At 47.5% G+C, this 12,954-nt stretch overlaps 2 protein-coding genes across 2 annotated transcripts; one reads left to right on the forward strand and one right to left on the reverse strand.

Moving 5' to 3' along the window:
* The first annotated feature begins 86 nt into the window (after positions 1–86).
* On the forward strand, positions 87–5,070 carry noa1 (nitric oxide associated 1). Its single transcript, XM_028960819.1, has 7 exons — positions 87–1,345; positions 2,831–2,983; positions 3,265–3,473; positions 3,561–3,692; positions 3,793–3,909; positions 4,091–4,208; positions 4,419–5,070. Exons 1-7 carry the CDS (start codon positions 157–159, stop codon positions 4,646–4,648), a joined length of 2,148 nt encoding a protein of 715 aa, XP_028816652.1. The 5' UTR covers positions 87–156; the 3' UTR covers positions 4,649–5,070.
* rest (RE1-silencing transcription factor) lies at positions 5,049–12,903 on the reverse strand. The gene is made up of 4 exons (XM_028960818.1): positions 12,776–12,903; positions 9,630–10,546; positions 9,433–9,516; positions 5,049–8,605 (listed from the first exon to the last, which is right to left on the reverse strand). The coding sequence occupies exons 1-4, from the start codon at positions 12,877–12,879 to the stop codon at positions 6,654–6,656; spliced, it is 3,057 nt and encodes a 1,018-aa protein (XP_028816651.1). The 5' UTR covers positions 12,880–12,903; the 3' UTR covers positions 5,049–6,653.
* Positions 12,904–12,954: the final 51 nt, after the last annotated feature.

Consider the following 12,954-nt stretch of genomic DNA (forward strand, 5'->3'; position numbering starts at 1 on the left):
GTTGAACTGTAACATAGAAAACTCGCTTTTTAATAAGTTTGATTAGTTAAAAAAAATGAATCCAAAGTCATTTCCGGTGACGTAAACAGGCGCGGAAGTGTGTGTGGACTTCACGTGTGCCCGTGTTTAGTCCTGCGAGGTAACTGGGGTTTTAAAATGAACAGGCTGTTGCAGCTGCCTTTATGGCATTTCGCCCCCTGCGGGTGTTCCAGACGCCTGCCCTTGGCTGTGTGGAGGTTTACCCCCGTCGCCCCGGTGAAGCGACTCTGTCCGACATCGGGACGTCACGCGTCAGAGGTAACGTGGGCTTTGCAAAACAGAACTTTCAGGGGTTCTCCCGGGTCGGAGGAACGGGAACCGGCGTACTCGCAAATTGAGCCGGGAAAAGAAGAGGAGTTCGTGTTCCTGGACCACTATGCGCCCGAAGCGAAGGAGCTTCCCGAGCGCCTTCGCTTTAATCAGGCGATCCAGGAGAACGAGGCGGAGAACTCGTCGCGAAGACCACAGGCGGAGAAGCACCGGGTCACCCTGCAGCATCAGCTGCGGGTCCTGGAGGGCATGGCCGCAAGGTCAGCGATGGAGTCGGCAGTGGATTTTCACGATGTCGGATTTCCGACCGAACACGTGGTTAAATCGGAGAAGAAGAAGCACAAGAGGCCGCACAAAGTCTTCGGCACGCCGGATGCAGAGGTGCCGGTCAGTGACGTGTGTTGCTCGGGCTGTGGGGCCTTGATGCACTGCACCGTCCCTGACCTGCCGGGTTACCTGCCCAGTGAAAAGTACAAGAGTTTGTTAGAGGAGGACAGGCTGAAGGCGTCGACGTGTCAGCGGTGTTTTTTAATAACGCACCACCAGAAGGCCCTGGACATCACCATGTCCAAAGAGGAGTACCGGGACATCGTGCGCCAGGTGAAGTCCCAGAAAGCCTTGGTGCTGCTGATTGTCGACCTGCTGGACATGCCGGACTCTGTCGTCCCAGACCTCCCTGAGCTCGTGGGGAGAAATAAGCACGTTGTGGTTTTGGGAAACAAGGTCGATCTCCTGCCCGGCGACGGTGCAAACTACCTGCAGCGCGTCCGACGCCAGCTGGTGCAGCACTGCGCCGAGGCCGGGATCACCGGCACCGACCCCAAAGACGTGCACCTAATCAGTGCCAAAACGGGCTACGGGGTCGAGCACCTCATCAGCACCCTGCAGAGCTCCTGGAGGTACAAGGGAGACGTGTATCTGGTGGGAACCACCAACTCTGGGAAGTCCACCTTGTTCAACACCCTGCTGGAGTCGGACTACTGCAAGTCCAGAGCGGCCGATGCCATCCACAAAGCCACTATTTCCCCGTGGCCTGGTGAGATGTTCCTCACAAAGCACTGTAATAGATGATCCGCTACTGATACTTTAACCAAAGACAAAATATGATTGGAAAGTCGAACTAAATTCTGGGGGAGGGCTTTCTACCAGCATGTTTATATTCAGTTGGAATGTGGTACAGAAATAAAGCGTGAAAATATCAATACCATTGTGCTGGTAGCAATCCAATACTGATCCCAACTTTGTATCGATCCGCACATCCCTATTAACCATGTCTTCAGGGCTTTACAGAAATAAACAGATAGAAGCAAGACTAGATGCTAGTTATGGGTATGTGGAAAGGCGGAACTAACCACCCATCCAACCACATTTCCTCATTCTACATTTACAATTACGGCATTTATCAGACGCCCTTATCCAGAGCGACTTACAATCAGTAGTTACAGGGACAGTCCCCCCCTGGAGCAGCTTAGGGTTAAGTGTCTTTCTCAGGGACACAATGGTAGTAAGCGGGATTTGAACCCGGGTCTTCTGGTTCATAGGCGAATGTGTTACCCACTAGGCTACTACCACCCTCATTCTGGATCATTTAAACGGATTAAACTAAAAGAAGGTTCCTTTTTTTTTTTTTTATTCCCTTTTTCTTCCAATTGCCCAAGTCGAAAACGTCTCCGTTATCTTGACGTTGGACCACTTCTGCTGCCAAACCAAACATGCAGATAGATTATCATTTTATATTTAAGAATTCCGATTGGCAAACTAGTCAGTCTGACTTTCCCTGACATGATGAGAACATCCCAACGTGTCACTCTGCTGAAAAGTGGAGAAACAAGAATCTGTTGTTGACTGACATGGGACTAGAATTCAGAGCTGAATTGGAATGTCTGCGTTCTGAAAACAATAAAGCACTCTGTGGTTTTCTTTACACTTAACAACAGTGGTACTATTTATTACACTTGCTATGCGCCGTGAACATCTGCAGCCGGCTGAATGCAGGCATCATATCTCCTCAAGTAGCCTGGTGACTGTCAAACAAAGAGCTGTTCTTCTGTGAGAGATTCTCACCAAAGCCTGGCTAAGAATTCAGGAGATCATCACACTGTTATAGCCCACACAACACTGAGCAGTTTATTCTAATATTAGTATTATGTAGAATATTATTATGATATTGTGCTATACATAAATTCATATATATCATGTTGGGGATGAGAGGGATGGTCCATGGTTTAGTTCTCTTCCACTAACATGGAATTGTATGGGTTTTGACTTTCTAATCTATTGTTCGTGGGTCTGTGCCCTACGTGTGCAGTGGGCAGCCATGACAGGCGGCCGGGGAGCAGTGTGTGGCGATGGTACTTTGCTCAGTGGCACCACCGCAACCTGATTACAGGGCCACATCCTTACCCGCTAGGCCACCACTGCCCCATTTATTATATATTTATATTAGGATGGTGCAACTTCTTAATGAAAACTAAAATCTCATCTCCAGAAATGGCTTTAAAACCTAGTGTAATCTGCACAGGAACCACACTAAACCTGCTGAAGTTTCCCATCATCAACCCAACACCGTACCGAATGCTCAGAAGGATGGAGCGCCTAAAGCATGCAGAGGAGGAGCTCAGCCCAGAGGAGCTCAAGAGAATTCGGCATTTAAGCAAACAGGGCTACTTAGTGGGTGAGGAACGCGTTCAAATCCAATGTTTAAATGATTCATTCTGTTCTATTAAGTGTACAACAGATTTTATATATGCATGTATAGACATGACCCAAAGGATGTATCAATAATATATTGATATATTGCTGTGTGTAATGTTTTTATATATATATATATATATATATATATATATATATATATATATATAGAGAGAGAGAGAGACACACACACACACCCAAATTAGGCTTATTTATATAATATTTGTGCACTGGTTCTGACAGTTGTCCCAAACTGTACAACAGGTTCTGTTGGGAGAACATTTAGGACAAAGACAGCAGGCAGGAATTTGGTGGAGTTTGACCCCGGCAGCCTAAGCATTGGCGAGGATCTGGAGGAGGACCACAGCAGAAAGTGGGCCAAAGAGCCGACGCCAGAGGTGGAGCTGACACACAACGAGCTTAAAGACGCCCGCTGGTTTTACGACACACCGGGTATCATGAAGGAGAAAGATGTGAGTCTTCTCTATTAACTTTTTATCCACAATCTGAAAATAAACTGCTGGATCATATTTAAATTTGGTCACACCCTCTGTTGGCAGATTTTGAGTTTGTTGACAGAGTCAGAAGTAAAGATGGTGCTGCCCACCCTTGCCATCACCCCTCGCACATTCATCCTGCAGCCAGGCATGGTGCTGTTCCTAGGTGCTCTGGCACGATTTGATTATCTGGAGGTAAAGGCAACAGCCCATTTCTGACTGAACCCATTGGTACTATTTGAGAATATATTAATATTTTATTATATGTCTTTTTGTGTGGATCTTTATGTGTCAGGGAAGTCACTCATGCTGGTTCTCAGTCCTGGCATCGTCGCGGGTGCCAGTGCACATCACAAGCCTGGAGAAGGCCAATGCCATTTATGAGAAGCATGCTGGAGATATACTACTCGGGGTATGTTAAGCCTTCTTATTTGGATGGACTAATTTGAATGTTAAATTTCTTTAGAATAAATAAACCTTGATGATGAAATGAATGGTGTTGGTGGGTTTCTAGTATATTATCAGTACATATGTATAATTTCTCCTTTTTTTACACACAGTATAATATATCTAAATTTTTTTCCTCTATACAGGTACCTGCTGGTGGTGTAGAGCGCATGAAGGATTTCCCCCCACTTTTGCCCCAAGACTTTAATCTGATTGGTCAAGGCCAAAATACAGCAATATGTGACATTAAACTGTCCTCTGCAGGTAAAACTCTTATTATTAGCTCTTGTTATCCCAAACACCTACTATACAGATCTTAGCCCCCCCCCCCCCCCCCCCCCCCCTCCCCTCTTAATTACAACACTGCTTCTATAATAATCATCTGGTATTAATTTGTGTGCGTCCTGTTCAGGGTCTTTATTCTGAAACATAGCAGGAAGTGCAGACATCATATGCAAATGCTGTCGTTCACAGGGTGGGTATCGGTTACAGCAATGGAGGGAGATCACGTCCACGTGCGAGGTCACGCCCCAGAGGCTGCTGGGATGTGTGTACGGGCCCCACCACTACTCCCGCACATTGCCACAGTGAGGGGAGAGCGCGTTAGGAAGTCCCCTGTATACACGCCCAAGAAACCCCAGGCACTGGTGAATGCCAAACTCTCCGAACAGACTGCAAACAAGCTGAAAGTGAAGAGGAAGTGACCCTTCTTGGCTGTATGCAAGAGAGAAAGATGTAAATTGCTTGTATGAACATTTTCTGGAACTCAGCAGTGTGGCATTTTTTTGTTCACGCCACAACCCAATTTTTCTGCATTTAGGTAATAATTCACAGGAATGTGTGCTGTTGCAGCGGTGAGCATTGTGTTTAGCAATGCATAATAATAACTCTTGTGCAATAGTCAGTCCGTATTTATGAAGCCAGCAGATGTTGGCCTGACCAATTAAAAAAAAAATGTGGTTGGACCATTCTGAGTGAACGACATGTAAAGTCTGTCAAAACATGACTAGATGCATCAACTTACTGCTAAAGGGGTGGGGGATGACATTTTCCCATCTTTTTAAATGTTTTTTGCACTTTTAAATATTGGAACCATGCCAGAAATAGATTATAAGACTTTTATTGAGTTGTGTTCTTTTTACTACAGATAAACTTAATGTGTCATAGAAAAGTTTTATCACAGCCAATACATGGTAAATTAACTACATAAGAATGTTGGCAAACACAAAAAGTGATTGATTAAACCAATGTGTAGTAGAGAGACAGTATTATCCTACTAATTACTTCAGGAAAAATTAATCATGGATTACGTTTTCTAAACAATAAAAGATTTACATTTACAGTGATAGAGATCAACCGTCCAATGAGTGCATATACAGAAGAGGCTTAGAGTCTCCTGATAATCTGCCAGACCTTTCCTGGAAGGGGCGGGGAAGAAGGGGCGGGACTCCAGAATTCACTTTGGTATGACAAAGAAAATATTGCACAAAACATACTATATGAATGTGTGTAAGTGCATGTATGTGGCACTTTTCATTTCATGGCACAGGGACATATCAGTATGCAGGTGTTTTGTAGCTGCACTGAAAAGGTAAAAATAAAAATGTACAGAAGATATGCAAACTTTGGAACAACATAAGTATATCATCTAGTAACAAGGGGATAGCAGTTTAGAATAAAAGTAGCAGGTAAACCACAAAAAAATAAAAATCAAATTCCAAAAACTGGGGAAAAAAGAAGAAAATATTTAATGCTGCATTAGCTGGAGCTTATAATCACGGGACAGCCATTCTCTAACCACCTTGGAAAGATTCAATTGGTTAATATAACATGATGGATATAGAAAAAAATTGATTGTCAGAAGCAAAAAAAAAAAAAAAAAAGTATAAACAACGCAAAGAAAAAGTCTTTGGATTTTTTTTTTTTTTTTAGACAAAGTAATAAAAAGCATCCAAATGTGTTCTGAGCTGTAACGACTTTGCATGCCCTACCTAGATTTTTCCTTAGCCACACCGCTGAACTCAATCGGGGCGGGGTTGGAACCTCCAACACTACCACTTTAAGAGTCACAATACAGCAAGTGAACTGAATAGTCGGCAAGTGCTCCTGTAACGCTTTGTTGGGAACAAAGCGACACGGACAACCCCTACTTGCCGGTCGACTCTGAACGTGCCTCCTCACGCTCTTTTACAAAACCTTCTCTCTCCCCCCCCTCGCCGGCTCCTCGCTCGAGCGCAGCGCGGAAATGAAAAGACCAGAGGGGCCTAAACTCTCATCGGCATTGTTGCAGCCCAGACCACCTGGGCGTGTGTAATCTAGTGTCCCGGCAGGGGGGCGGGCTCCAGCGCCAACCCCCCCTCCTCCCGACTTGCGCTCTTTTGACTGTGACGCGAGAACCGGGGGTTTTTAGTCTCCACGCATCGCGCTGCTCAGCCAATGCGCTCCTATTTACACTCTAAAAGTAAAAAAAAAAAAACTTTCTTACGAATCTCTGCTACACTCAACTTAAGGCCCTAGATACTGATTTCATTTTACACACAAAAGTAAAACATTAGTCTGTGAAAGTTTTCGATACAGATCAGTCTGAATAAACTAATATTCCTGATAGGGGGAAAGTATAAATCATTGAAAAAGGTTGTACTGCATGCAATCTACAGTTATAAAAAAAACAAACAAAAACAATGGTGGGAGTGCCACCTGCCACTCCCTTCACTCGCTTGGTGCAGTGCCCTCCAGGAAGTACACGTTGACCAGGTGACGGTTGAGGTGACGCCGGTAGTCCACCTCCTGCGAGAAGGTGCGATCACAGAATATGCAGGTGTGACTCTGCAGTTTGGAGGTAGAGGGGGTGGTGGGAGACGGGAGCTCCTCGGTTGGGGTCTCTGGCTCCGCTACTTTGCCCCGCCCACGCAAGCCCGAGTCGTCGCTTCGCTCAGAGGCGCTGTCGCTAATGTCGCTGCCTCCATCGTGGCTGTGGATACCCTCGTCTTCCTCTGCGTCTGAGGGCTTCTGCACACTGCGTGGCAGCACCAGGGTGGGTGTCTGAAGGCCATCTGAAGGGGTAGGTGGCTCAGACATGCCACTGTCCCGCTCGGGACTTCTCTCAGGTAGAGAGATGGCCTTCTTAAGAACCTCCTCCTCTTCCTGCTCCAGACTCGCCCCCTTCTCCACAGTCAGCTCTGGTTCCTCAAGGATCTCGGGTTGTGGTGCCTGATGAGGTTCTTCCACACCTTGTCCAGGCACAAGAACTGGAGCACAGGCCACAGATGGAGACTGGGGTGGAGGCTCAGGGTCTGTACTAGGCCTCTCCTGGGTTAACTGGCTGCATTGTGGAGCCTCCTCAACGAAGCTTTCTTTCTCAGACACTGCGACCACGTGGTCTTTATCAACCATAGTCTGGTCCAGCTCCTTGCTCGCCCCTTTGCACATTTTCTCGGGCTTGTTGGGCGTGACAGCAGAGCGGGATTTTTTGCTTGGCTTGGTCTTACTAGTAGAGGGCTTGGGCTGGTCTGGAGTGGAGACCTTTTTTGTGAAGTTGCTGGTCCTGCGTTTGGCTTTCCCGGGAGAGCAGGGCTTCTCCAGCTCGCCCGTGTCAATCACGTCTGCCTTCCTCTTCACCCCTCTGTTTTTGGCTTTGACCTCATTTGCTTGAGCAAGCGTCGGTTCTGGGGTGTTCAGCTTCTTGGGTGTCCTCTTGGGTGGAGGTTTGCCAGAAGCTTTTTTGTTCTCTTTGTCTTGTTTCTCCAGCCCAGCCAATCGCTCCTTCTCTTTCCTCTGCTGCTCTTCAAGCTCCTTCCGTTGTCTCTCCTTTTCCTCCTTCTCTTTAGCCTTTCTTTCAAGTATCTCTTTCTCCCTTGTCTGCTTCTCAGCAAGTTCCTTCTCCTTCTGAATGACTGGATCTATGATAGGTTCTTTCACCTGTTCAGCATTTGTAGTTATACTTGTTGCCTTCTTCCTGGTGCAGCGCTTTGGTTTCACGCTCTCCTCATACTTCTGCGCTTTTACCGTTCTTTTCGATCCTTTGTCTTTTTTGGCCTCCACCTCATCCATTCTTCTCTGTTTTTCGTTCGCGTTCTTCACCAAATCTCTCCCCTTGGCCTTTTTGTTAGCTGCCTCCTTGTCCTTTTTTGGCATGGTCTTCTTATGGGAAGGTTCCTCAGGTTTCTTTGGGCTCTTCTCCTTTTGGGTGCCCACCGTGATGACTGAAAGAGCGTGCTTGCTACTAGTCTTGGTGGACAGATTAATTGGTCCCTGGTTTGAGTCGCCATCCACCACTTCTGGAACTTCTCTGATTCTGGGCAGTACTGGGGGGGTGTTTGTCCTGGTAGGAGACAAGTCCTCCACTCCCGGCTTCTTTACACGAAGCTTGACCTTCGACACGTCCATGGTTATATCGGAGCAGCCAGGATGCCGGGATTTGATGTGGTACTGCAGGTTGCACTTCTTGGAGGCGGCGTACTTGCAGACAGGGCAGAGGAACTGCCGTGGGTTCACATGGAGCTCCACGTGCTTCTTGAAGTTGCTGCGGTCGGCAGTCTTGTACTCGCAGTAGGGGCAGCTCAGGGGCTTCGGCCCGTTGTGCACCTGACGGGCGTGGCGCGTCACCTCGTGCTGATTGGCTGCTAGGTAGCTGCAGCTGTCACATTTGAAAGGCCTCTCACCTGGACATGGCACAGGGAGAAGAAAAAAATGAGCGAGCATGTCCTCGCAACTGTCTTCAGTCACATTTTTACATGCATGCAGGGGAGCAACTTAAATTAAAAAAAAGGGCTGGGTGGCAATTTTTTTGGCTGTCCCATCAATACAATATAAGGCCTATTAAATAATAAAATATTATGTATTATGTATTTATTCAAGTGGTATTATGTCATACTGTATATGTCAATATTTTCTAGGAAGTGTAACAGAGACACGAATTACAAGGCCAAATTACAAAAAACTTCAATTGTAAAGCTAATGATTTTTTTGATTCATCCAATCTTACTGCAGGTTAGGAAACTCATCTTTTTTATCATTATTATTATTATTATTGTGAACCTAGTCATGCTAGTGAGGCTACAAACATTTCACTTTAATAAGTTTCCTGATTCAATGCAACCTTCACGTAGGAGTATGTTTGCTTTCAACAGCAATGCCTTTGAATGTGAGGGTGGGTGCGGGTTTTAACAGAAAATACAATTGAGGACAGAGAGGAAAGTTTTGCTTTTAAAGACGAAACATGCTATTTCAACATCATACTATACTGGTGAATATATATATATATATATATATTGAAAATACACACATAACACAGAAAAAAAAAAACACATAGCTCAGGGGATGACCACAAACCATCTTACCATTTCCATCATCCAAACACCTTTCCTCCATTGAAGGCAACAAATGAGAGAGACACATACATATTTACCCATAATGCTGTGACAGTTTCCCTCAGAAATCCTTTATGCACTTTGGTTCAAGGCCCCGCTGTATTCTGCAGCCAACTCACCGGAGTGTGTTCTCATGTGACGGGTCAGATGGGTCTTCTGGGAGCTGGAGTAGTCGCAGTAAAGACACCGGAAAGGTCGCTCGCCTGGAAAGACATGTCGCACGCCCTTCAACATTCTTTTCATGGCAATAAAATGTATTTAATGGGTAAAGCATGGGTTTGCTCCAGATTTTAAAAAGAGTTAGTAACGCACGTACCAGTGTGTGTGCGAATGTGCTGGATGTAGTTGTTCTTGCGGTCAGAGAAGTAGCAGCACTGGCTGCACGTGAAGAGCTTGCTGGGGAAGTGGTTCCTCAGGTGTTTCTTCCAGTGGTACTGGCTAATGGTGGTGTAGGTGCAGATGGTGCACTTGTAAACGCGCTGGTCCTTCCCTTCTTTGCTGTGGTGCTTCAGGTGGGCCATGTAGTGATCGTAGCGGTTGGTGTTGTAGCCGCAGCGCTCGCAGCGGATCACGCCCTTCCCGCCGTCCGCGCCTTCCGCGCCGTTCGTGGACCCGGCCCGGGCCACTGAGGACGGCAGGGCGGGCGCGGCCTCGCCGCTGGTCTCCTCCGAGCCGCCCTTGACTATAATCAGCTTCTTGGCGCTGTGCATGCGGATGTGCTGCACGAACTCCTCCTCGCACTGCGCCTGGTACTGGCACGGCTTGCAGTGGAACGGCTTCTTCTTCTTTGTCGTCTCCACTACGGCCACCTGCGGGACGCACTTGCGCTTGACCCTTGCCCCCCTCTGAGGGGACGGCGGGAGAGGCGGGGCTTTGGTCGACAGGTCCTCGGCACTTTGCTGCGACTTGCTCTCCTCTTCCTGTGTGCCGACATCGAGGTCGGCCAAGTCCTGGGTCGCGTAGCCTGAGGCGTATTCGCCGGTCTCGGCGGCGGCGGCGGAGTCCGGTTCGTAGCTGTAGCGCACCACCGTCTCGTCCTCGCTGTCCGAGTAGCTGTTGCTGCCGACAGGCTGCAGCTCGGCCATCTGCTTGTCCTCGGACAGGTAGTCGCTGGAACTGCCCTCCGCTGTCAGCGCCACGTTGGCCAGCATCACCAGCTGAGGGGCAGGCAGCTCAGGGTTGTTGCCCTCCATGCCCGCCAGAAATGAAGTCTTGGTGGTCATTTGGGATAACCTTGGGACAACGCCAAACAGAAGGTGTTACACACATACATACACACAAGTTTATTTTAAAAAAAAATCAATAATTTTACATTTGCCATTGGTTTCATGGGGATGTTTTTATTTTTTAACAAAAGAAAAAGACTAAGATTCTTCAGGACGGCCTGTCATGTGAAGGAAATTGTGACATGGAGTGTTCCATGTCCATTGAAAAAACTTTAGAAGTATGAGAGATGCAAAGACCTTTTTTCTATGCTACGCCTTTTGTACTATTTCATAGATTCGAGTTTTTCGTTTTGTTCAAAATTCTCAGAAAAAGTCAAAACTTTGTGTAATTCTGCTCTTGTATGTAACGTCAGGATTTCCAACTCTGATATAAGAACAAAGTCAACGTTGCTTCTAATGACCCAGTACTTTGGCCAGAGACAAGTACAATAAGACATCTTATCAGACAAGTCCCAGTTCAAAATCCCCAAAACTCTGGAAACGGATCATTGCGCTGCTCACCGGCTTGGGAACGACGAGGCTTAAGCCAAGACCATTTGATTAGGGATCCTAAAATTTCCGAGTATAAAAGCAGTGAGACATTAACCACGGGTTACTGGCCTTCACCCCATTCCTGACAGCTGACACGACCCGCCCAGGGAACCACACTGCACCCCCACCTCCCGACCATTTGGTTGATTTTTTTCCCCCAGGAAACTGCTCATCCTCCCACCTGCACTACTCTGCTCCCGAGTTGTCACTGGTGACTTGAACTGAAAATGTACAGTACAGGCCAAAAGTTTGGACACACCTTCTCATTCAATGTGTTTTCTTTATGTTCATGACCATTTACGTTGGTAGATTCTCACTGAAGGCATCAAAACTATGAATGAACACATGTGGAGTTATGTACTTAACAAAAAAAGGTGAAATAAGTGAAAACATGTTTTATATTCTAGTTTCTTTGCTCTGATTCCTGCTTTGCACACTCTTGCCATTCTCTCGATGAGCTTCAAGAGGTCGTCACCTGAGATGGTTTTCCGACAGTCTTGAAGGAGTTCCCATAGGGGTTTAGCACTTGTTGGTCCAGCTCACCCCAAACCATCTCGACTGGGTTCAGGTCCGGTGACTGTGGAGGTCGGGTCTCCACTTTTTGTTAAGTACAGAACTCCACATGTGTTCATTCATAGTTTTGATGCCTTCAGTGAGAATCTAACAATGTAAATGGTCATGAAAATAAAGAAAACACATTGAATGAGAAGGTGTGTCCAAACTTTTGACCTGTACTGTGCATCGAACAAATTTTAATGTGTGTGTGTTCGATTTAAAAAAAAAAAACGCAGGAAATGTGTTTTTTTTTTTCTGTGTAGAAGTCAGGGCGGTCGGTAAGGATCAGGCGCCGCATCCCTCCGACAAAAGCAGCCGGGGAGTGTGCAGGAGTGCGGCCATTTTAAAACAGCACCGCCGAGTCCGGGTCACTCAAATCCGCCAAACGTTCTCACCGGGAGGTAAAGGTGACACACGAGCAGCGGCGCGGCGTCGCAGAAATGCGCAGTAAAAAAAACACAACAACAAAAAAAAAAGGTGAAGAAAGGCGAAAGGAAAAAACTTTTTTAAAAAAATGACTTTTTGACCTCGCAAATGGTTTTCACCTCGGTGGCCGTGGTTCTTTTTTCTCCTTTGCAGGCCCAACTTAAAACTTTGTTCGTGGAAACTTTTTACGCTCCCAACTTTTCATCTCGGTACATGCACGAAAGCTTAAAATATATATATATATATATATATACCGGAGAAACAAACAAAGCGCCTCCGAGAGTAGCGTCGCTGTCCAGCTACAACAAAATATCAACTTTCCGGAAGCAGAACTCTCGGCCGAGTTGACTATTTTCGCCAAATCCTTCCGCAAAAAAAAAAAAACGCAAACGCGCGCAAACCCACCCCCACGCGTGCGCGTCGCCGTTCGTTACACGACGAAAACACCCCCCGCCGACGCCAAAAAAAACGACACGCGCGAACCGAGTCGGGGCGAAAAGTTCGCCGCTGGGGCGCGTTTCGGTGTGTTAGCCGTGGTCCTGATCCTCCCCGCGCCGATCAGCCCTGGACAGCGCCTCTCCCTCTCAGCCAACCCCCACGCCGCCACCATGTTCCACAAACTCTCGCCGCAACTTCGGCCCGCTCGCCCGCCCGCCCCGCGCAACCGAAGCCGAAGACACCCGGCCGCCCGCGGCGCCGAAGTTGCGGCCGGACGCGCACCTACCGCGAGAGTCCGTCCGTCCGCACTTTCGCGGCGTCCGCCGACGCCTTCCCGAACTTTTCGTCGCGGCGGGCCGTTCGTTCGAGGACGCGCGAGGCTCCGCGCATTCCAGCACAGCGGCGCAGCTCCGGACGGGGCGTGACGTCAGCGCGCTGCGCGCGCACGCTGGCTGGCTGGCCGGC

The sequence above is a fragment of the Denticeps clupeoides genome, chromosome 18, assembly GCF_900700375.1.
Source record: "Denticeps clupeoides chromosome 18, fDenClu1.1, whole genome shotgun sequence".
Classification (NCBI taxonomy): Eukaryota; Metazoa; Chordata; class Actinopteri; order Clupeiformes; family Denticipitidae; genus Denticeps; species Denticeps clupeoides.